Source organism: Balaenoptera borealis (assembly GCF_965194805.1).
Source record: "Balaenoptera borealis genome assembly, chromosome: 3".
In the NCBI taxonomy this organism is placed as follows: Eukaryota; Metazoa; Chordata; class Mammalia; order Artiodactyla; family Balaenopteridae; genus Balaenoptera; species Balaenoptera borealis.
In genome coordinates, this window is record NC_138866.1 from 87,375,651 (window position 1) to 87,398,098 (window position 22,448).

At 44.4% G+C, this 22,448-nt stretch overlaps 1 protein-coding gene across 1 annotated transcript in view; it reads left to right on the forward strand.

The window, feature by feature from the left end:
• The first annotated feature begins 222 nt into the window (after positions 1–222).
• SORD (sorbitol dehydrogenase) overlaps positions 223–22,448 on the forward strand; it is a 34,986-nt gene continuing 12,760 nt past the window's right edge. The window contains exons 1-4 of the mRNA XM_082388838.1: positions 223–420; positions 10,614–10,647; positions 14,358–14,522; positions 21,924–22,083. Coding sequence (XP_082244964.1) covers positions 358–420; positions 10,614–10,647; positions 14,358–14,522; positions 21,924–22,083 — 422 coding nt within the window. The 5' untranslated portion in view covers positions 223–357. The remainder of the gene's footprint in view (positions 421–10,613; positions 10,648–14,357; positions 14,523–21,923; positions 22,084–22,448) is intronic.

The following is a 22,448-nucleotide window of genomic DNA, read 5'->3' on the forward strand; positions in this document are numbered from 1 at the left end:
CTCCCCACCCCCTCCCTACACTCTCTACCCCTCCTTACCCCCTCCTCCCCAGCCCCCGGCCCCCCTCCCCCAATCCCCCACCCCACCCCACCCCCTCCCACCCCCTCCTCCGGCTTGCCCTGGGGAGGGAGCAGGGCAGCCCCGCCCCGCCCCGCCCCGCCCCGCCCCGCCCCGCCCCTCCACGCTAGCCCCGCCCCGGCTTTCAGGGGTTAGCAAGCCCCGCCCGGGCCGGGCGCGCGCTCCCAGGCAAAGCCCAGCCTACCGCCCCTTATCCCCAGCTCTGCACGGGACCGCCAACCGAACCACCTCAAGAGCTGCGGATTGCAGCCTCGGCGGACCCGAGAGGTAGAGCGCGACATGGCGGCGGCCAAGCCCGAGAACCTCTCCCTGGTGGTACACGGACCCGGAGACCTGCGCTTGGTAAAACTGGAATGGGAGTGGGAAGTCTAGCCCGTTCCTGCTCTATTCACCTCCAAGCGCAGCCGCGGTCTCAGCTCGCCAATTCCAGCGCGGTGCGGGCCCCACATGGCGCGCCCAGGCCTTCCAGATAGGAGCTGGTTACCATGTTGGGGGGAGGGGCATGGTAGGCGGTTAGTTCTAAGTCGCTAAGAGCAGGGTTCTTGTCGCGTGCCTCCCGGAACCAAGCCCCGTGGCCGGCACGTGGCCAGAACCCAGGAAGGTTGCAAAATGATTGAAGCCTTCTCCCTCCTTTGCCAGCTGCAGATTCATAGTCCAGCCTCTTGTCATTGCACTTTGCAGAAGAGATACCAGAGAGGCTGCCTGATTTACGACACGTGCTGAACTTCTTCTCTGGGTAGACAGTGCAGGGCAGAAAGGGGGGCCATAGGGACATTTAAAAGCTGTGGAACTCGTATTTAATCTTTCATGCTTGGGGCTGATAAAACCTCCTTTGCAGGATTATTATGATCAGCGGAGTACCTAGCACTTAATAGACACTCAGAAAGTGCGAGCTCCTTCCACTTTCCTGCCAGCACAGGCCTCCATCTCCAAGACTCTTGGTGTTCGCCATGCCTGTGCCGGATTTCTGGATCTTGATAGTCTTCATGTCTCTAAAGCTCCTTTCCTCCTTACCTCACGAAGTCCACATCTGGTTCATGTTCCAGCCATTTTCCTTCCTGATGCTGCTCCCCTGTCGCTTTAAGAGCATTATTTGTGTGTCTCCTCCACTCGAGATCCTGCCTCTGCTCAGTGAGTGGCTCATGGGGCCAAAGTTCTGGGAGCTGCAGAGTCAGCCCTGTGGTTGTGCCAGGGCTCCCTTGACAGAGCCGTTCACAGGGGGGCCTGGGCAGTGGGTATGTGGGACCAGTGCCGGCCATCTCTGCTGTTTCCCTAGCACTTCCTTCCCCCTCACAGAGAACATGCGCCAGGGTCTAGATTGGAGTGACTCAGAAAAGTATCCAGATTAGAAGTTCTTGACTGTTTGAGAATCTGTGGTCTCTCTCCCCACAGAATGCAAACAGATAGAGTTTGGCAGCAGTTTCAGAGAGTTCATGGACTTCCTTTAAGCCTCTCCTTCATAGACCCTCTAGAGGTCTGTGGATCCCAGGCTAAGAACTCCTGCCCAGAGCCAACTCATCATTTCCTCAGCTGAGGAAAGTGCCATCCCCAAGGTGACAGGCTTCATTAGTTAACAGAGCCCAGAAAAGAACCCAGAGGTTCAGACTCCCATTCCAGTGCTCTTTCTACTCCCCTTGGAGCCTCCACCCAAGGTCCTGAATTAAAGTGACACTATTTTTATTGCTGTGAATGCCAGATGGTATTATGAAGAAGGGAAAGTGGTACAGCTCTACACAGCTTACAGAGTGATTTCAAACTCAGTCCTGCATTCTACAAACATTTACTAGATAAGAGGGTGCCTGCCATGTGCCAAGCACTGGGCTGGGGGTCCAGAGAGGAAGAGGAGGACACAGCCCCTACCCCCAAGCTGCTCTAGGGAGTCAGACAGATGCTGTAAACAATAAAACTGTGTGAGGGCTTTGACGGAGCATAGAGAGTAAAGGCCTCACAGGGTACCCTTGGCCCAGGGTAGAGGCCCTAGAAGAGATGGATGCTACTTAGCTGTTTCTTGGACGGAAACTGGGGGTCATTCATGTAAGTGGAAGAGCAAGTGCAAACTAAGTGAAGTACAAAATCGCAGGTCTTGTTTACCGGTCCTGTAAATAGTGTGATGCACTGAGTGCACCGGTGGTGAAGCTGGAGAGGTAGACAGGCCCTGCCTCTCCATCTGCTCAGGGCCTGCCTTAAAGTCATGTACCTAATAATAAGCAGAACTGTAACTACAACCCCAGGATCTGCTTTACCTTAATTCCTAAACTCAGGCTCTCCCACTGCTCAGCCAGACTGTTTATGTGGCTCTGTAGAACAAAGCCTTGAATAAAGAAGAGGGAGGCTGGGGAGGCTCACCTAAAATTGGTCTTATCAGCTGTGCTTAGAATCCACTCCCTGACCGAATTAGGGGCTGGGTTGGGGTGAGTGTATCCTAAAGAGATGAGAATATGATAGGCTGGAGAATGTAGCTTATGGTTGTGGGATTTGTACACTAACTGGGTGAAAGGGTTCATTCAGGGTGGATTCAGGAGGACCCCAGCTCTGTTGGAGGTGATGGGGTTCATTTACTAGACAATGGAGAGTAGATTAAAATGAGATCAGGCTTGAATTTAAGATGTCTCTGGGACAGGACATTTTGGGGCCTCTGAGAAATTACCTTGGTTCTAGGGATCTGGAGACACTTGCAACCCAACACAGACCCTTCTGGCCCTCACCACTCCTTCCTGAGCATGGTCGTCCCCCAGCGCCTCCATAGGGAACCCCCTGGTAGGGTATCTCTGCCCTTGCAGCCCCTTCCCTAAAGCAAATAGGCTAAGTGGTTTGGGGTTGAAATGGGGTTAGACCTGGGCCACTTGAAACTTGTCCCCTACCTACCAGGAAGGAAACCTGACCTCCAGCCTTCCTCCTACCTGCCTGTGGAAAAGGCAGGATTCCCTTTTCTTTCTCCAAGCTGTGGCTGCAGGGAAGGAAAAATTAAACTCCTTCACTACTAGGTAGCTAGTGATCACCACAGTCCCAGCAAGGGCGGAGGCAGTGCTCCTTGGCCTGGGGACTTGGGCCTGCACAGTGGTTTGGGCTTTGGGGCATTTATAAGTTGGGTGGTAAATCAGAGAGGGTGGGAGTGTGTATACACATGTATATAGTGAGAGACTGTTTCTTTATATCATTCCTTATGATGAGGACTTAGGACTCCTATATCCCCTCCTCCCCCCACACACACCATTTTAAATAGAGAACGTGTGGACTTTTAAGGAGCAATGGAAGAGGTGACCAAGCTGATGCATAGAGGCGAACAGCCTATCAGCAAACAGTGTCAGCTGGCTGAGATCTCTTCAAATGGAAACAGTAACGAGGTCACAAGCCAGGTTGGGGCCAGAGTGGAGTTTAGCCCCAGCTCTACTGCTTCTGGCTGTATGACTTGGCAAATTACTTTCTGCTTCAATTTTCTGTCTGTATAATGGGGATGATAGTAGTACTCACCTCTGGGTTGTGTGAGGATTAGATAGTATTGGGGAGTAAGAAATTTTCCTCTACCCTTCTAGGTTCTTCTGGCAGGTCTAAGAATTAAATTGACATGAGACGGGAAAAACAAAATTTTATTAACATGTATACATGGGAGAGGCCCAGAAAAACTGAGAAAGTTGCCAAAATGGCCAAAGCCCTCACCCTAAATACCATCCTCAACTAAAGAGAAAAGAGGATGTTGAGGGCGGGGAGAGTCACTTACGGGAGGTTGCCAGGAAAAGCACAGAAAACAAGGGTAAGGTTGTTATACAGTTTTAAGTCATTGCCTTCTCCACTGATGAGTGTCTACAGATTTGGTCATCCTCCTCTTTTTGGTACTTTGAGAGAGACACCCTTATCAGTGGAGATTTCCCTTACAAATGTGTCACTTGGGTTTTCAGAGCTTTTCCCAAATCTGCTGTTTCTTAAAAAAATTAACCAGCTTAAAATAATTAATATGTCCTAGAGACATATTTTGGGATGGCAAATTCTGCTCCCCTACAGAATTCTCTCTCTGAATTACTAGTTCATGGAGTTGGGATATCAAATAGTCAAATTAGTTTTTCTTTGAAGAAGCTGTTTGATGGGATAGTTTGTGCTTCACAAAGTATCAGAGATGAAGGACCAATTTTATTTTTATTTCCAATTGGCCATGGACCAATATGATTGTACCAACATTTGGATGTTGCAGCAATGTCAGAGTGCTGTAAACATTTCTAAATGCTCCAATCAATTTCTATGCATATTGCATCACCTATCAGGGCCAGTCCATGGAGCATACTGGGTACACGTTATCTCCCTTATTCTTGATAGCCAGCTCTATCAGATTCCAGGCATCTGCACAGGGAGAACAGGAGCAGCGAGGTGGACACCATGCAGGGGATTTAGTCACATTTTTGTTTTATGATTAGGTGCATGAGAAGAGAACAAGTTAAAGGGAAAAGAATCATTTCAGAGTGATGGGTTAACGTTCTTTAATTACAAAGGGCAGAGAAAATAGTGTGTCAGCATCAAGTTTAAACATTAATCATAGTACCATGAAGATATTTCTTAGAGCTTTTGCTCTGTGAGGAAATGTATTATGCCAGATGTCAAAAGAATTGCTTTGAATCTGTAACATTTTAAAAAGTAAGATAATTCTGTATCTGTAATACAGCACATTCAAGGCATCCCCTCCTTGCGTATACACATTGCTGTTAAGATTTTGGGTGAGGAGGAGGGGGTTGTAGAAAGAGGGGGGCGTGAACATACAGCAGCTGGAATGGTCCTAAATGTCAGGTCTCTCCCTGGTTTTGCTACCGGTAGACAGAGCTGCTTGCTTGTATAGAATCAAATTAAAGGGCCCTGAAAGGCTTCAAGGAAAAGCTGGGTTAAAGTGGGAGATTACTGTGAGTGAGGAAATGCAGGCCACTTAGCCCTTTAATACCTGAGCTAGACTTATCAGTCAGAGGCAGTTGAGGCTGAAAACAGAATCTAAAACTCCTTCAGAAAAAGAGAAAACTAGGTAGTAGCAAATAGCCTAAAGAAATGCCTCCTTTCACTTTCATCTTAATTATGTTTCAACAATAAAACAAAACTCAACCAGATAAACAATAGGCAGTTAAATCCAGCAAATACTGTCATCTCTGCCAACTCCTATGGAAGGGCAGTGCCTTTGTCTGCAAAAGGCCAAGAAGTAGAAAGCTAACATTTTCCCCTAAAAGCAGGAGGAACAGTAAACAATACCACAAATAGGATTTTAACATTTTATGTAATAAGTCCTAGCACTACTAAGAGACCTGGTAAAAGTAACCCTGTTCTGTGGGGAAAACTAGAATTATGGATGGATGTGGGGAAAATTTCTTTTAAAATTGCATGATAGAGAAATTACGGAGGAAAAAATACGTACTCATATATACAGTATTGGCGTCCACTTGTTAAGTCTTTTAGTGTGGCTGTTAAAGCTGGCAGTTTTCCCCAAACCAGACTTACAAGAAGAACTTTAATTATTGGAGAAAATATGGTTGGATTTTGTGAAGTGATATTCAGCTCAATAATGTTTTAGAAATGTAAATGTTCAGTTACATAGACCTGAACACAATGAGCACTTAATCAGTGATACTAGTAGGCTAGAGCATCTAACCAAGCTCAGAGTCTTCATATTTTCGCTTTAAATAAAGAAGCATCTAATAGGTTCATACATTTTGAATTAGGAGGAATTTTTTTATAGTTTATTTATCACAGCTGAGAAATAATCCTTTAACCATCCCATATGGATTCAATTGTAGGTGCTGGGGAAGCTCAGGAGAGAAAGGATGGTGAGGATAGGGAAGGCTTTTTGCAGGAAGTCATTGTTTCTCTCCATGTTCATGATTCATGTTCATGAGTCTCTGTCCCTGACCCATGCCTGATCCCCAGTCCCAGGAGTACAACCACCTATTGGACAACCCCACCTGGATGTCCCCCGACACCACAATCCCAACACACCCAAACCTAAAATCTCCCTGAGTTCCCACAGGAATTAGAAAGTCATTCTAGATGTCTCCCTTCCCCTCACTTCCCACCTCCTGTGGGATCTCAGTGAAGAAGGAGGGGAATTGACCAGTGGAGAAATGGCCCCCTTGAGGTGAGGGAGTGAGTGTGCGGTGGTTTGGGAATTGCAGGAGGTTTGCAAGGAGGCAGGTAGCCCGCAAAATGAGGGGTTTAGGATTTTGCGGGGCCACTGGGCACTTTAAACGAATTTGCATTTTAGAAAGATTGTTATCAGCAGAAGGCTGGTTGGAGCCCAGAGAGCCTGGGCTGGAGGCTGGAGACTGGCTCAGTGAACTTTGGGAGAGTGTCTGACCCTTCTACTTTGACCCCGAGTTTGCCAGGACAGGACCAATGCAGCTAGAACAAAGCCTTTTAGGATAAAGTGGCCAACTGGGAAACCTTTGGATTTTCCTCCCACCCTCAAAACACCCTTCAAGCCCTGAAGGGAGGGGGAAAGTTGAGGAGGGAGGGAAGCAAAAGTAAGATTGTCTGCTCTGCTCTCCTTAAGGGTGTAGGGCAGCCAGCCAACAGGTTGACAGGAGACCTGGCAGGCAGAGCAGGTGGCAAAGGTGGGCTGCAAGGACCTAGGGCAAAACTGGCCGCTTTCTCCTAGCCCTGCCTGCTGTCCCTTACTCTAAGGCAGGGAGCACGGCTTTTACACTCAACTGATAGAATCAAGCCTAAAAACGCTGCTGGAATCCTACTTGACTTTCTTCTGAATTCCAGCCTTTTAAGGAGCAGTCAAGTTCTCTTAATATTGACGTGAAAACAAGAGAAATACAGCTTTTCCCCAAAACAATTTTTAAAAACTACCCTTTTCAAAAGGAAAAGGACAAGGTTGTCCAGAGCTGGTTCAACCGTATTGTGAGCTGATTATACAGAAAGGATTTTGAATTTATTTCTTTATAATAAGAGCTAATTTATTTACTGTGAGTCGGGCACTGTTTTTGTTTTGTTTTGGCTGTGCTGCATGGCTTGTGGAATCTTAGTTCCCCGACCAGGTATTGAACCCTGGCCCTTGGCAGTGAGAGCAAGGAATCCTAACCAGTGGACTGGTGGGGAATTCCCAAGGGCACTCTATTTTATGATTATCTTCATTATACAGGGGAGGAAATTGAAGGCACAAAGAGGTTATGTAACTGCCCCGAGGTCACACAGCTCCTGGAGGGGAGCCTGGGTTTCAGCACAGACAGCAATTCCAGAGTCTGAGTTCTTCACCACTGTACCAGCTATGTTGGCTGGAGGAGGGAAAGGGCATCTTCTAATTTCTCCTCATGTTGAGGCCATTCCTGCAATCCAGGCAAGATGTACTGAGGGTGTGAACTCAGATGTGCACCTGGAAGTTGAGGAAAGGGGGCCAATAGTGTATATCCAGGAAATATATATTTAAGCTAATCTGAGAAAATATATTTAGGAAAGGCAAGATAACATTTAGGATGTGAGAGGCACTTGAGATGATTCTGTGTTCCCACAGAAAGTTCTTCCTGAAGTATTTCCGTGATTTATTTGTAGTGGTGGTGCCGGTGGTGGGGAGACCTGAAGGTCATAGAAAGGAGAATATGTAAGTTAAGTATTTCAGTGAAAAATGCTGTAAAACTTACATAACTCAGTAAAGAACGGTTACTCAACTCCTCTTTATCCCCTTGTCACTATCACTCACAGAAAGATAAGAAATCCTGTTTAGGAAACTATGAATATGCCTGATTACAAAACCTTTGGGAATGAAGAAAGGGGACAGGGGGTTAAAAGTGAAAGTTCGAGATCTCAGAGGAGCTAAGAAATTTTGATACATGAGAAATAGGATAAATGAAAGAATATCACCACGGTAATCTGAGACAGAAAAGGAGATTAAGTAAACAGGATTTAGCCAACATCATACCAAGGAACCATAAATGAAAAGCAAGGTTTTTTTAGTAACCATGCTGTAATAACTTTTGAAGGCATTGTGAGCCCTGCAGCCACGCTTCGGATAATATTTACAGACTTAAAGACTGATCTTAACATGGTCTTGTGCTTAGGTGGCATGTCTCCTGCAGAGAAGGGAGACAGGAGCCAAGCTGAGCTGTAAGGGTGATTAGAATCAACAAGAAAGAGAAAAAAAGAAAGCTGGTTTTCAGGGAGAGGTATTTAAGTTCTCCATAATGTGTGTTCTGCTACTAAGGAAAAACCAGGTCAGTGGCACAGCACCCTCTGGTGTCCAGGAGAGACGCTGCAGCTTTGCCCAGGTGGTAAGGGCAAAGTTGGTCAGCTCTGTTAATTCCAACAGACATTTACAGTAGTAATCTCTAGTGACGCAAGGGCAACTTGGTGTCCCCAGCTGTTGTTGCTTTGAGTTTGGCTCTTACCACCTTTCCACCCCAAATGGGGTGTTTGGGCCTGGCCTGGTTGGAGCCAAAGATATGAAGAGTATGCTGTGGAATTCCCAGTGCCTGGGAAGCTGCCTACTAGTGCCTTTAGGGGGCTGAGGGTGGGGGAGAGTACAGTTCCATGTTAGAAACAAAAGGCCTTACTTACTCTTTAGTTTCAATTTAACCTGCAATTTAAAATTTTACTCTGTGTAACAGAAGCAGAACTTTACACAGCAGTCCCTGATACTGTGTAATGCCAGATGTGGAACCAGCAATTTTGAGAAAGGTTTTGGTGACAGCCAGCTATCCGGAGTTGCCTGTCCTAGATGGATTCCCTCCTTCCCTCCCTCCTTCCCTTCCTTCCTTCTTTCCTCTCTGCCTTCCAAATCTATTAAGAGATGAAAAAGCTGCCTCTTGCCCCCACATCATGCCGCTTTGGATGCAGCTCCATCATTTACTACCTTAGTGTTACTGTAGACAGATTGCTAAATCTCCCCATTCCTCAGCCTCATCATACAAAAAATGGGACAATAATAAAGGTACTACATAGGATTGTCCTGGGGATGAGCTGAGGTGATGCATACACAGCGCTTAGCACAGGACCTGACAAAAGGAAGTTGGTCAGTGTTAGCTAATCAGCATTAGCGTTATCCCTTTGACCTTTGTTACACTGGAGACAGAGAGTTCAAATAAGCATGAGCTGTTACAACAGAAAGGGCTGGTAATCTCCAGTGAGCAAGAACCTCAGACTTCCTGTGGAAATACTGTCATGGAGAGTGATTATTTAACAAGCACAAGCCCCCCAGGTTTGGAGCAGGGCACTGTATCTGGTGCCAGAGATGGAAGGCATAGTCTTTGGCAACTAGGTACTTATCTTGCTAGCAAAATCGCCCTAGGATTATTATTATTTTTTTATATTGGAGTATAGCCGATTGACATGTTGTGATAGTTTCAGGTGCACAGCAGAGCGACTCAGCCATACCTATACATGTATCTATTCTCCCCCAAACTCTCGTCCCATCCAGCCTGCCACATAACACTGAGCAGAGTTCCCTGTGCTATACAGTAGGTCCTTGTTGGTTATATCCATTTTAGTGTACATGTCGATCTCAAACTCCCTAACTATCCCTTCCCAGCCCTAGGATTATTTATTGCTACCCATAAAAGTATCTGGGGGAGGCCTTCTGAAGGAGGCAAGGTTTGAGCAGTGCTTCCTCCCAGAGCACTGTGCATTGGGCCCAGTTCCAAAATTCTCATCCCCTGATTGACTTTCCTTACATCACCACTGAAGGAGAAAAGGCAGATTCCACCTTGGGGGTGCAGTGGGATGCAGTGAGGCAGGCTTGGGAGTCAGACACACCTGGGATTAGACCTGGTTTATCCACTCTGGCCACATGACCTTGACCAAGTTATTTAACTTCCTAGCCTCAGGTTTCTCATCTGCAAATGGTGGCCATGTGCCATGATGTATGTAAAGCCCAGTAGTCTGTCTGGCACAGTAAGTACAGTGAACACTTTTTTTACATCCCTTCTCCCTCTTCTTGCTTGGCTGCCTTCAAAGAATTAATAAAATGAACACTTGGATTTGGCCACTCACTGCCCTTCCTCCTTGTCACCAGGAATTTCCTAGCCAGTTGGCAGTGGGAAAAAAGCTTGGTAAATTATCATCATCCTCATCACAAATAGCTGTGAACACCAGATTGCTTTTTAACTCGGTGAGAGTGGGCAAAATACAGGTCCTGTGTGTTCCCAAGGGGCCTCTGAAACACCACATGGAGGTTTTGGAAGAGAGTAAGTAACAAGTATTGGTCTGTGCACTGATGTGAGTGAGCGGAGCACACACACTTTCTCCAACCTGTCTAGAGACAAAAACCCTCCTATGCAACTGCCAGAAACTCCTCATCCTTGCCCTGTATGAGTTTGCCAGACCAAACAAATCTGTATCTCCTTCTTCTTGGTCCACGGCAAATTGCACCAGTGGGTGGGACGAGGTCAGAAGTTAGAGTCAGCGGTATTCAGGGTAGCCCCTCAGGCATCCACCCAGCCGCAGTATGGTCTGAGTCAGTGTTAATTATAAGAAGCAGTATTTGAATTAAACTTTAATTTAAAAAAAGATTGAAAATGTTCATAAGGTGAAGTTATTATGCACACTAAATGGTTTTTCTATTTTGTTTCCTTTAGGAGAACTATCCTATCCCTGAACCAGGCCCAAATGGTAGGTCCTTGGAATACTTGCCTTATATTTTATTGTTTCTTATTGTTTACCCTGGAGACACATGTGCATTGCTCATTTAGCCCTCTTTTCCTACTGTTTATTACTTAAAAGCTTCCATTAAAAACTATGCTTTTGTTAGGCTTTCAACGTAGTCCATTGTCCCCAGCGTGACTGGATAGATTCAATCTGGCTGCTACATGAAATAAAAGAAACAGTGGTAGAACCAAGAGAGCTACCACATCAAACTGCTGACTTGTCCCAAAGAGTTTGTGACATAAAATTCTTCAATTTATGGACCAAAGGCAGAATTGTTCCTGTTTTGAACTAATGACAGAGTTACTCTGTCCTCTTTAAGCTGGAGGGTGGCTTATATTTGTGTGGCTTATATTTGGGTGGCTGAATCATGTCCTAACCCTAATCCAAACTTTGAAAAGGAGTGAGTCTATAGATCTTAATCTTTTAATTACAAAAGGGAACACCCAGGAAGGTCCAGGAAGACCAGGACCTTCTGTCCAGTGGGGATGGGAGGGGCTTCATGCAGCCCTACCCTACCACCCTAATCAACCAGGAGCAGAAAGCGCGTGAGCACACTGGGGCAGGGTTCGTTTCACCTTTGCTCCAGTCCTTCTGGCCGAACCTGCTGAGCTGAGCTGAGCTGACATGCACGTTTCCCGGGGTGGTGTCTGTACCTTTGGAGGTCATGCCACCCTCTTAGCTATGGCAGATCACAACTGATGATGACAGTTTTCTAATTCCTTCCATCTCTGGAGTCCCACAGCAGGAAGTGAGGCTGGTGGCAAGGGGCAAAGTGTCTATAGATAGCTCATCCCACACCCAGCCACTCGGGTCTCTTTCTGTCCTTGATGAGTTGGGGGTGTGCTTCCCCACCTTGCCCCACCTTACCCCAGAACTGTGGCTTCTGTGTGAACATCAGATTGAAGGCAGCTTTCTTGGAGCCTCTAGAGCTTTGCTACTCAAAGGCCAGTTGGGTTACTGATTTATAGCAATAAGAATACAGACAATAGCTGTTTCTATCAGTGTTTACCAAGTAATGTATATTTAAGGCTCAGTGTTTTTACTGAGATATTATGTTCAGAGAAGTGAAAGAGACACTTCATTGTGTTCTGAAAAGTTGGTGTGGATTCCAGAGGTGGCAAAAAAAAAGGGGGGGGGGTGCTGTTCTGGATCCAAAGGATCCTTTACTGTTTCTCTCTCTGGAGCAGCATTCTGCTCTCTTTCTTGCCGCCCTTGAATTGGAAGGGGAAATGATGGTAGATTTCAGCTAGAGTTCTAGCAACTCAAATTTAACCTCTTATTATAAATTGGTAACTTCACAAGAGGAAACTGAGATAATTCTCCTAACTCGGATGACTTTTCCCTACCTTTGATCTCAGGATCCACCCTGCCACTTCTTACCCTGTTCACCAAAGCCAAGGATGAAGGAAGTTCTACAGAGCCACAACTGTTGGATCTCCCATGGTTTGTGGCAAGGGCAGTGTGTAAGACATCTGAGTGCAGAGCAGAGCTTTGGGTCTCTTTGTCTTTCTAAGGCAGAACTTTTTCTCAGGGAGATATTTTGTAATGTGGTAAACTCAGTCAGACTAGGCCAGTGATCCTTTGGGATTTAATTCAGCAAAGGGGCTCAGTAACATCATTATTTTAAACTTGGAAAACTGACAACAACAATATTACCAAATCTCACTATATTCAAACCTGTGAAGGAGAAATGCCAGTTGAAATCTTTGGATGGTTTAAATTAAAGGTGCACTTTTGAACAAAATAACAGGCATGAAGAACTCAGCCTGACAGTACACAAAGTATTGGCAAGCCTAGACTGTGCCAACCTCTCTCATGAATAGGTAAAAATCAAGCATAGCATATTAATTGTCTGGAAACAGTTATCTCCTAGAAAACAGTTTTTTTCTCTTAGGTAGTTGACACACTTCTTCCTACTAATGTCTTTCATTTGGTATACTAATCAGAGTTCTCCAGAGAAACAGAACTGAGAGAAAAGTTATTATTTATATTTATTTATATATAGATTTACTTAGATATAGAGAGAGACAGGGTGGGGGAAGCTGCCTAGTCTGAAATTTGTAGAGATAACCAGCAGGCTGAAACTTCAGGTAAGTCTTGAGGAGAATTCCATCTCCTTCAGGAAACCTCAGACTTCTTTTAAGCCCTTCAACTGATCGGAGGAGGCTTATCCACAGTATGGAGGGTAATCTGCTTTACTCAAAATCTACTGGTTTAAATGTTTGTTTTATTGAGGTATAATTGATATATAACGTTATATTAGCTTCAGGTGCACAACATAATGATTTGGTATCTGTATATATTGTGAAGTGATCACCACAATGTCTAGTTAACATTTGTCATCACAAATAGTTACAAATTTCTTTTCCTGTGATGAGGACTTTTTTCTTTTTTTGGCTGCATGGTGCAGCATGTGGGATCTTAGCTCCCCGACCAGGGTTGAACGCATGCCCCCTGCACTGGGAGTGCAGAGTTTTAACCACTGGACCGCCAGGGAAGTCCTGACGAGAACTTTTAAGATCTATTCTCTTAGCAACTTTCAAATACGCAACACAGTATTATTAACTATAGTCACTATGCTGTATATTACCTCCCTATGACTAATTTATAACTGGAAGTTTGTTCCCTTTGACCTCCTTCACCCATTTAACCCACCCTCCGCTCCCTGCCTCTGGCAACCACCGTTTTCTGTATCTATGGAGCTTGGTAGATTTTTGTTTTGTTTTGGTTTGGGTTTTGGTTTTAGATTCCGCATATAAGTGAGATCATAAGGTATTTGTCTTTCTCTGACTTATTCACTTAGCATAATGCTCTCAAGTTCCATCCATGTTGTTGCAAACGGCAAGATTTCCTTTTTTTAAAAAAATTAATTAATTAATTTATTTATTTATTTTTAGCTGCATTGGGTCTTCGTTGCTGTGCGCGGGGTTTCTCTAGTTGCAGCGAGCGGGGGCTACTCTTCGTTGTGGTGCGCGGGCTTCTCATTGCCGTGGCTCCTCTTGTTGAGGAGCACGGGCTCTACGTGTGTGGGCTTCAGTAGTTGTGGCACGTGGGCTCAGTAGTTGTGGCTTGCGGGCTGTAGAGTGCAGGCTCAGTAGTTGTGGCGCATGGGCTTAGTTGCTCCGCAGCATGTGGGATCTTCTCAGACCAGCGCTCGAACCCATGTCCCCTGCATTGGCAGGTGGATTCTTAACCACTGCACCACTGGGGAAGTCCCAAGATTTCCTTTTCTTATGACTAATATTCCATTGTGTATATATGCCACATTTTCTTTGTCCATTCATCCATCAATGGACACTTACATTGTTTCCATATCTTGACTATTGTAAAGCTGCAATGAACATGGATGTGCTTAAATGTTAATCACATCTAAAAAATACCTTCACAGCAACATCTAGCATTTGACCAAACAACTGGGCACCATATCCAAGCCAAGTTGATGCATAGAATTAACCCTCACATGCAATTATCTTGCTCTGTGGAAGCTTTCTTGCCTTACAAGACTTAATCAAGGTTGCTGTTTAGCTTGTTTTTCTCTGTGATCTAAATTTTGCACCTGGCCTTTGAAACCAAGCCCTCTCCTTCATCCAGAGGAAAAACGCCAGGGTGCCTCAGAGGGGCAGAGAGGTCCTTCCCTCCCTCACTTGTTTTTTCCTTCTCCTTTATCTTATCAGAGGTGCTGCTGAAGATGCATTCTGTTGGAATCTGCGGCTCAGATGTCCACTACTGGCAGCATGGTCGAATTGGAGATTTTGTTGTGAAGAAGCCAATGGTGCTGGGGCATGAAGCCTCAGGAACAGTTGTAAAAGTGGGATCATTGGTCAAACACCTAAAACCAGGTCAGCAAAGCTCTTCAGCCAATGGATTTGTTTATTCATTCAACACAAATATTTGTGCATGATTTCTCAGGGTCAGGCCCTCTGTTAAACACTGGGGATACAGCAATGAACAAGACAGTCTCAGTTCCTACACACATGGATCTTATGTTCTGCAGGAGAAGGCAGCTGGGACAGACAGTAAATTAATCAAAATTGTGTTGAGGGCAGCAGAGGAGAATACAGGGTGCAATCAGTGTATACTACCCTCCGGACCCCTGGCTTGTCTGAGGAAGGACAGTTAGTTCAACACCTGAAGGCAAGTAAGAAATAAGCCAAGTAAAGGGGAGGGGAAAAACGTTCCAGCCGCAGGAACCACAGAATGCCTCTACACGCTAAGAACCAGGGCCTTCTGTGCAGCATTGACCTTATTGGATGACTGGGAAACCACCAATATTTTTCTAGATTTGCTTAATTCAGGGAGGAATTCTCAGCTGTGGCAGATTGTGATGTTCCCCAACTAAATGGATTAAATCCAAGCTGTCTTAGAATAGCCAGCTGTTGGCTTTAACCTTCCTTTCCTGATGAGGCCACTGAATAGCCTGGAGATGACGGATTATTTGGGGGAAGGAGGGAGTTCTCAGGAGGTTCCATCCTGTGTTATAAGGCTCTCTGAGCCTGGCTGCATGGTGAGGGATCCACTAGCTCTGAAGAAGCTAGACATGTGTCTCATTTGGGAATGTTAGGTCAGGCCCTCCATTTATCATCAGTGAAGTCGAGAAAGCCCCTGAAGTTTTGCAGGGTTATCCCAAAGGGGAAGGTTCATAGCTTCCAACAGCCACTGATTGGTTCTTACCTGTGGGACAAGGTCTCTAAATATAAGTCATAATAGGAAGTGGGCTTCTCTAAATTTAAGTTATAACAAGTGCTTAATCAGCATCTACAATGGGTCCAGCCTTGTGCCCAGTGCTTTGGGGGATATAGAAAATTGAGAAGATATGATCCCTGGATGCTTCAGTTTAGTTGAGGAGACCAGATATCAGGATATACATAGATACTTATATACATAAAAACCTATATATATATACACGTGATTATTTTAAGTTGCTGATCTCTTAAGTTTAAATGCATTTCAATAATCCTGCATTTTTACTCCTCCAATCCAATGTTCAATGTTTTCAACATCATATTTTACATATTTTTGTTTTGTGTATCCCTTAACTTCTCATTATGGATATAGATGATTTTACTACTTTTGTCTTTTAACCTTCCTCCTATCTTTATGAGTGATTGATCTACTATCTTTACTGTATATTTGCCTTTAACAATGACATTTTTCCTTTCATAATTTTCAAATTTCTAGTTGTGGTTTTATTTTCCACTTAATGAAGTCCCTTTAACATTTCTTGTAAAGCCATTTTAGTAGTGCTGAACTCTTTTAGCTTTTGCTTGTTTGGAAGACTCTTGATCTCTGCTTCAAATCTGAATGATAGTCTTGCCAGGTAGAATATTCTTATTCCTGGTTGTAGATTTTTCCCTTTCATTACTTTCAATATATCATGCCACTCCTCTCTGGTCTGCAGAGTTTCTGCTGAAAAGTCAGCTAGCTGATAGTTTCATAGGAGTTCCCTTGTGTGTCACTAGTTCCTTTTCTCTTTAATTTTTGCTTTGGGTTGATCTTGTTTGAGAGTCTGTACTTTCTGGGCCTGCATATCTGTTTCCTTTCCCAGGTTAGGGAAGTTTTCAGCTATCATTTATTCAAATAAGTTCTCTGCCTTTTTCTCTCTCCTTTTTCTAGAACCTTTATAATGTGAATGTTAGTATGCTTGATGTTCCAGAGATCTCTTAAACGATCCTTGTTTTTTTTTTTTAATAAATAAATTTATTTATTTATTTATTTTTGGCTGAGTTGGGTCTTCGTTGATGCACAAGGGCTTTCTCTAGTTGCGGCGAGTGGGGGCTACTCTTCGTTGCAGTGCGCGGGCTTCTCATCGCGGTGGCTTCTCTTGTTGCAGAGCATGGACTCTAGGCACGTGGGCTCAGTAGTTGTGGCCCGTGCGCTCTAGAGCACAGGCTCAGTAGCTGTGGCGCACGGGCTTAGTTGCTCCACGGCACGTGGGATCTTCCCGGCCCAGGGCTCAAACCCGTGTCCCCTGCATTGGCAGGCAGATTCTTAACCACTGTGCCACCTGGAGAGTCCCAGACTATCCTTGTTTTAAAGAATTTTTTTTTCTTCTACTACTCTGTCTTCCAGCTCACTGATCCATTCTTCTGTATCATCTAATCTGTTGATTACGTCTAGTGTTTTTTTGTTTTGTTTTGTTTTGTTTTTGGTGGAAAGGAAAGCTTGCTTTATTTTGGATGCCAGCAACAGGGGCGGGAGGGAGGGGCAGACGCCTGTCCAAAGGCCGACTCCTCCCTCTGACGATCAGTTGGCTACAGCTTTTATAGACAGAGGGAGGGGGCTACATGCAAAAGCAGCACAGTCAGCTCTGCCAGTCATCCTGAAACTAATCATGAGGTGGTCTGATCAGGGTCATCTTGATTTAAGTACATTTAGTCTTCAATTCCAGGGTTGGTTTGTTCCCATTTCCTTGAAGCCAGTTCTTGGAGTTGTGGCAGCTTATGTCATGGCTTCAGTCTGGTCATCATGTAGTTAATTTTTTCCACCTGGAAGGGGGTTTCAGGATCTATAAGACAGCTCACAGGATATGGCTCAGAATATTATCTATAGCCCTTGAGAAGGAACTAAAGGTCCTTGAGTATGCTTAATGACTAAATTATTATTATTTGTTCTCCTTTGACTGTTTTCCTTTGTTTTCTGTATTTTCTCACTTCTCTGATTAAACTTATTCTTTGGCTAAAGTTTTTCCACAGACAAAAGGCAGGCTGAGGACATGGGGGGAAGGACCATAGTAGGGTCCTGCTCTGTTTCAACATTGTCAGATCATATTAAAAAATGCTGTCTATAAGGAACCCATTTTAAAATATAAATATTTAAATAGATTACAAATAAAAATATACAAAATGTTAGCATGCACACACTACTCTAGAGAAAGCCAGAGTGACTATATTAATATCATAAAACATACAATTCAGAACAAAGAATATTACAAGGGATAAAGAGAAGTGTTACAAAAATTCACCAGAAAGACATGATAATTCTATATTGATGTACCTAACAGTAAAACTTCAAAATATACCAAGGAAAGACTTACAGAATGAAAGGAGAAATAGACACGTCTAAATTTATAGTTGGATACTTCAGTATTCCTCTCTAAAAAACTGACAAAACAGGAAGATGGAAAAATCAGAAAGGATACGGAACACCTGAATAACACTAAAGTCAACTTGACCTAATTGCCATTTTTAGAACATACCACCTAAAAGCAGCAGAATACACATTTTTTTTCAAGTACACATAGAACATTCACCATGATAGAACACGTTTTGGGAAATAAAACCTCAACAAATTTAGAAGAATTTAAGTCATACAAAATACATTTTCTGATCATAATGGAATTAAACTAGAAATCAATAACAGAAGGATATCTGGAAAACTCCCAAATATGTGGAAATTAAATGACACTCATCTAGGTAAACCACATGTCTAAGAAGAAGTCACTAAGGAAACTAAAAGAAATTTTTTTGAAATTAAAGGTAATAAAAAAACAATGGGGCTTCCCTGGTGGCGCAGTGGTTGAGAATCTGCCTGCCAATGCAGGGGACACGGGTTCGAGCCCTGGTCTGGGAAGATCCCACATGCCACAGAGCAACTAGGCCCATGAGCCACAACTACTGAGCCTGCGCGTCTGGAGCCTGTGCTCCGCAACAAGAGACACTGCAATAGTGAGAGGCCCGCACACCGCGATGAAGAGTGGCCCCCGCTTGCCACAACTGGAGAGAGCCCTCGCACAGAAACGAAGACCCAACACAGCCAAAAATAAATAAATAAATTAAAAAAAAAAAACAAACCAAAAAAACAATGACAGTTGTGGGATGTGACTAAAGTAGTGTCTGGGGGAAGTTTATAGCATTCGATTCTTATATGAAAAATAAGAAAAGTCCCAACTCAATGATGTATACTTCCACCTCATATCCTACATGAAAATAAAAGTCAGATGGAGTAGTAAATAACTTTATTCAGAAAGGCAAATCTTCTAAAACTATTATAAGGAAATTTGGGAGGGAGTTCAAGGGACGATTGTAGGGGTACAGCACAGTTTTTGATTTTCCATATTACCCTGCTAGTGTTTGAGAGTCTCCTGCAGAGGCAGGGGGTGGCTATGGCTCACCACGGGGACAAGGACACTGGCAGCAGAAGTTCTGGAAAGTACTCCTTGATGCGAGCCCTCCCAGAGTCCGCCATTAGCCCCACCAGAGTCTCTAGTGTATTTTTTTTTTTTAAGTTTTTTTTTGGCTCTATCCTTTTTTTTTTTAAATTTATTTATTTATAAATTCCTGCACCACCAGGGAAGCCCCTCTAGTGTATTTTTTTTTAATTGCAGTTATTGTATTCTTCAGCTCTGTTTGGTTCTTCTTTATATTTTCTAACTCTTTGTTAAACTTCTCACTGTGTTCATCCATTCATCTCCCAAGTTCATTGAGCAACTTTATGATCATTACCTTGAACTAACTCTTTATTGGGTAGACACTTATCTCCACTTCACTTAGTTCTTCTGAGGTTTTATCTTGTTCCTTTGTTTAGAACATACTCTTCTACCGCCTCATTTTGCCTAATTCTGTTTTTATTCCTATACATCAGTTAGATCAGTTTCATTTCCCAATCTTAGAGAATTAGACTGATGAAAGAGATGTACTATGGGGCCAGCAGCACACTCCCTCTGGTCACCAGAGGGGTGTCACCTATGTGGGCTGCATGGGGCCTTCTGTTGTGGCATGCTGACTACTGTGGGTTGGTGGGTCTGGTCCCTGGCCTAGTTGGCGGCCATGCCCTGCTTTGTGTCGAGGCTGCTGGCCACTGGTAGCTGAGGCTGAGTCCTGGCATGGCTGGCTGTGCAGCCTGTGGGGTCCTGGGACTGGTTCTGACTGACTGGTGGGCACGTAAGCCCTTTGCACTAATAAGCAAGAGGGAGAACTCCAAAATGGCACTTGTTAGCACCAGTGTTCTTGTGGTAGAACAGGCTGCCGCAAACTGCTGCCGCCACCATCTATGCTCCCAGAAGGAGTCCCAGTTACCTCCTGCCTCTCTGGGAAGCTCTCCAAGATTAGCAAGTGGTTCTGACCCAGCTGCCTTTCAAATTACTGCCTCTGTGCTGGGTCTCAGTGTGTGAGATTTTGTGAGTACCCTTTAATAGTGAAGTCTCTGTTTCCTACAGCCCCCTCTGGCTCTCTTGTACAAAAGTCTTGTTGGCCTTCAAAGCAGATGTTTTGGGGATTCATCTTCCCAGTGTAGGACCCCTGGGCTGGGGAGCCCGATGTGGGGCTCTGACCTTCGATTCTCTTGGAGGAGAACCTCTGCATTTGTAATTATTCTCCTGTTTGTGGGTTGCCTACCCAGAGGTGTGGGTCTTGACTATACTGTATCTCTGCCACTCCTACCCATCTGTTGTAGTTCCTTCTTCATATCTTTAGTTGTAGAAAATCTGTTCTGCTAGTTCTCATTGATAGTTGCTCTGTAAATGTAATTTTGGTGTGCCTATGGGAGAAGGTGAGCTCAGGTTCTTCTTACTCTACCATCTTGGTCACATCCTCCTGCCTTTTTATCTTATTGTTTGAATTTCCTCTGTGATAGTACCAGCTCAGATAATTATAATAATGATAAATTCAATAAAAATTGTTATTAATGCTACTATATGTTACTACTACTACAATCACCATCACTACTGGTACTTTTAATGTGTACTTACTACATACCAGGACTACACTATCCGGTAAGTCGTTTTAACACAAAAGACTTACAAAAATAGCTTAACATGTCTCTGCTTGGTGAAGGGCAGACCTCTCACAGGTTCTTCTCAGGCTCCTAACACAGTCCTCAGGCACAGGTGGGCCCTAACTCTGTTAGTACACCCTCTGGGGGCGGGGGTGGGGATTGGCTGGGAAGGGACTTGAAGGAATGAAATTTCTGAGGTAGTGTTAATGTTCTTTGTCTTGATGGGAGTTTACATTACACAGGTGAATGCCTTTATCAGCTTCATCTAATGATCTACTTAATATTTGTGCATTTTGTCAGCATCTAAATTTTACCTTAATAAGGAACCATAAACAAGTATTGAACTCTAGTTAGTGATATGCAAGCTGAAGTATAATGATAGGAAGCTGAGTGATGTGTACCCATGTGTGCAACCTACTTTGAAATGCATTAGAAAAGAAGATGAATTGACGGATGGAAGAGAGATGGATAGATGGGATGGATATGTGACAAAGTGAATGTAGCTAAATTTTTTTTTTTTTTTACGTACCAAGGATCTTTATTCTCAGGGCTGATATTGAATCTGTGGCTGCAGGTAATATGTCACTATTTTGAGAATAAAAGTTCCCGTTATCTTCATTCTTTGCAAGTCTTCAACCACAAAATTGCACATTATTCTCATAACAAGATAAGTGAATCAGGCTGGAAGGGGATTAAGGAGGTACACTGATGATAAAAGCAAAGGGGAGCAAACACTTGTACAAGCATATTGTCCCAGCTACCTTGAAGGTTAAGTTTCAGATTAATTTGTAGCTAAATGTTAATTGAAGAAACCAAGTTGAGAACATCTGGGTGTTCACCATACAGTTCTTTCAACTTTGCTGCACGTTTGAAAATTTTCGTACTAAGAAGATGGAAGAGCCATTCTAAAGCTGGGTTTCCAAGTGGGCGTAGGGAGACACAGAATAGAAGTACAATAGAGCTGGCCATTCACAAGCCTGAATGTTACTCTGCCGTACCAGAGTCCGAGGCCTCTGTGGGTCATTTGCCTTAGTGGTTCTGCTAACCAGGAATCAGTTATTGTCTAGGAGACTGAACATAAAACATGCCATCATTATGACTCCCTTCAGCATATTATCAAAACAGGTGAAGAAAAACATGCCTGCAAATCCCACACACTAGCCACCTCTTTCGCAGCAATTTGAAATGGGAACTAAACCTGGCTTGATGGGACTGGTTGTGTGTTTCCCAAGCTGGGAGGTGGCTGTGGAGCTGGAGGGGCAAGTTGGCTTGTTCCATGAGCCAATAAAAGAGCAAACAGGCCAAACCAGCCTGTGGAGAGTTGGACTGGTCATTTTCTTCCAGAGTGTATGTGCTGCATTTGGTATTTCCTTTGGAAGCACTAATGGGCTGGGCTTGCCTGGAGTACCCTGGGTCCCCAGCGGGGAGGGAGGCTCATTCAGCCAGATTCCCCTGCTGGCATCTGTCCATGAGCACGTGTCTCTTCACAGCATCTCTGCCCCTGCCTGTGTTTTTTTTTTTTCCCCCAGGTGATCGTGTTGCCATCGAGCCTGGTGCTCCCCGAGAAGCTGATGAATTCTGCAAGATTGGCCGATACAATCTGTCACCAACCATCTTCTTCTGTGCCACGCCCCCTGATGACGGGAACCTCTGCCGGTTCTACAAGCACAATGCTAACTTCTGCTACAAGTTAGTGCCCATGGCCCAGCTGTGCCACCTGGGACCTCTTCTCCAATGTTTGTTTGGTGCTCTTTCTTCTAGTTTCCTATAGTGGTTTCTTCATTCTTTTTAGCTCATAATTCTAGACATGAGGCATCCCTTGGCAGGCCTGCCCTTCTTGGAGGCACTGAGGGAGGGTAGCCTGACTAGGGCTAAGACCGACTCACAGTGCTTGGTTTCAGTCTTTCAGTCTAACTTTCCCTCACCTAGAGCAATAATAGAAAATCATTGCTGAAATCACTCACTCCTCTCCAGCCATCTTGGAGATAATTTACTGTGGTTGTCCTCCATTATTGGTTTCCACTGCAGCCACGAGCAAGAGATCTTGTAACAGT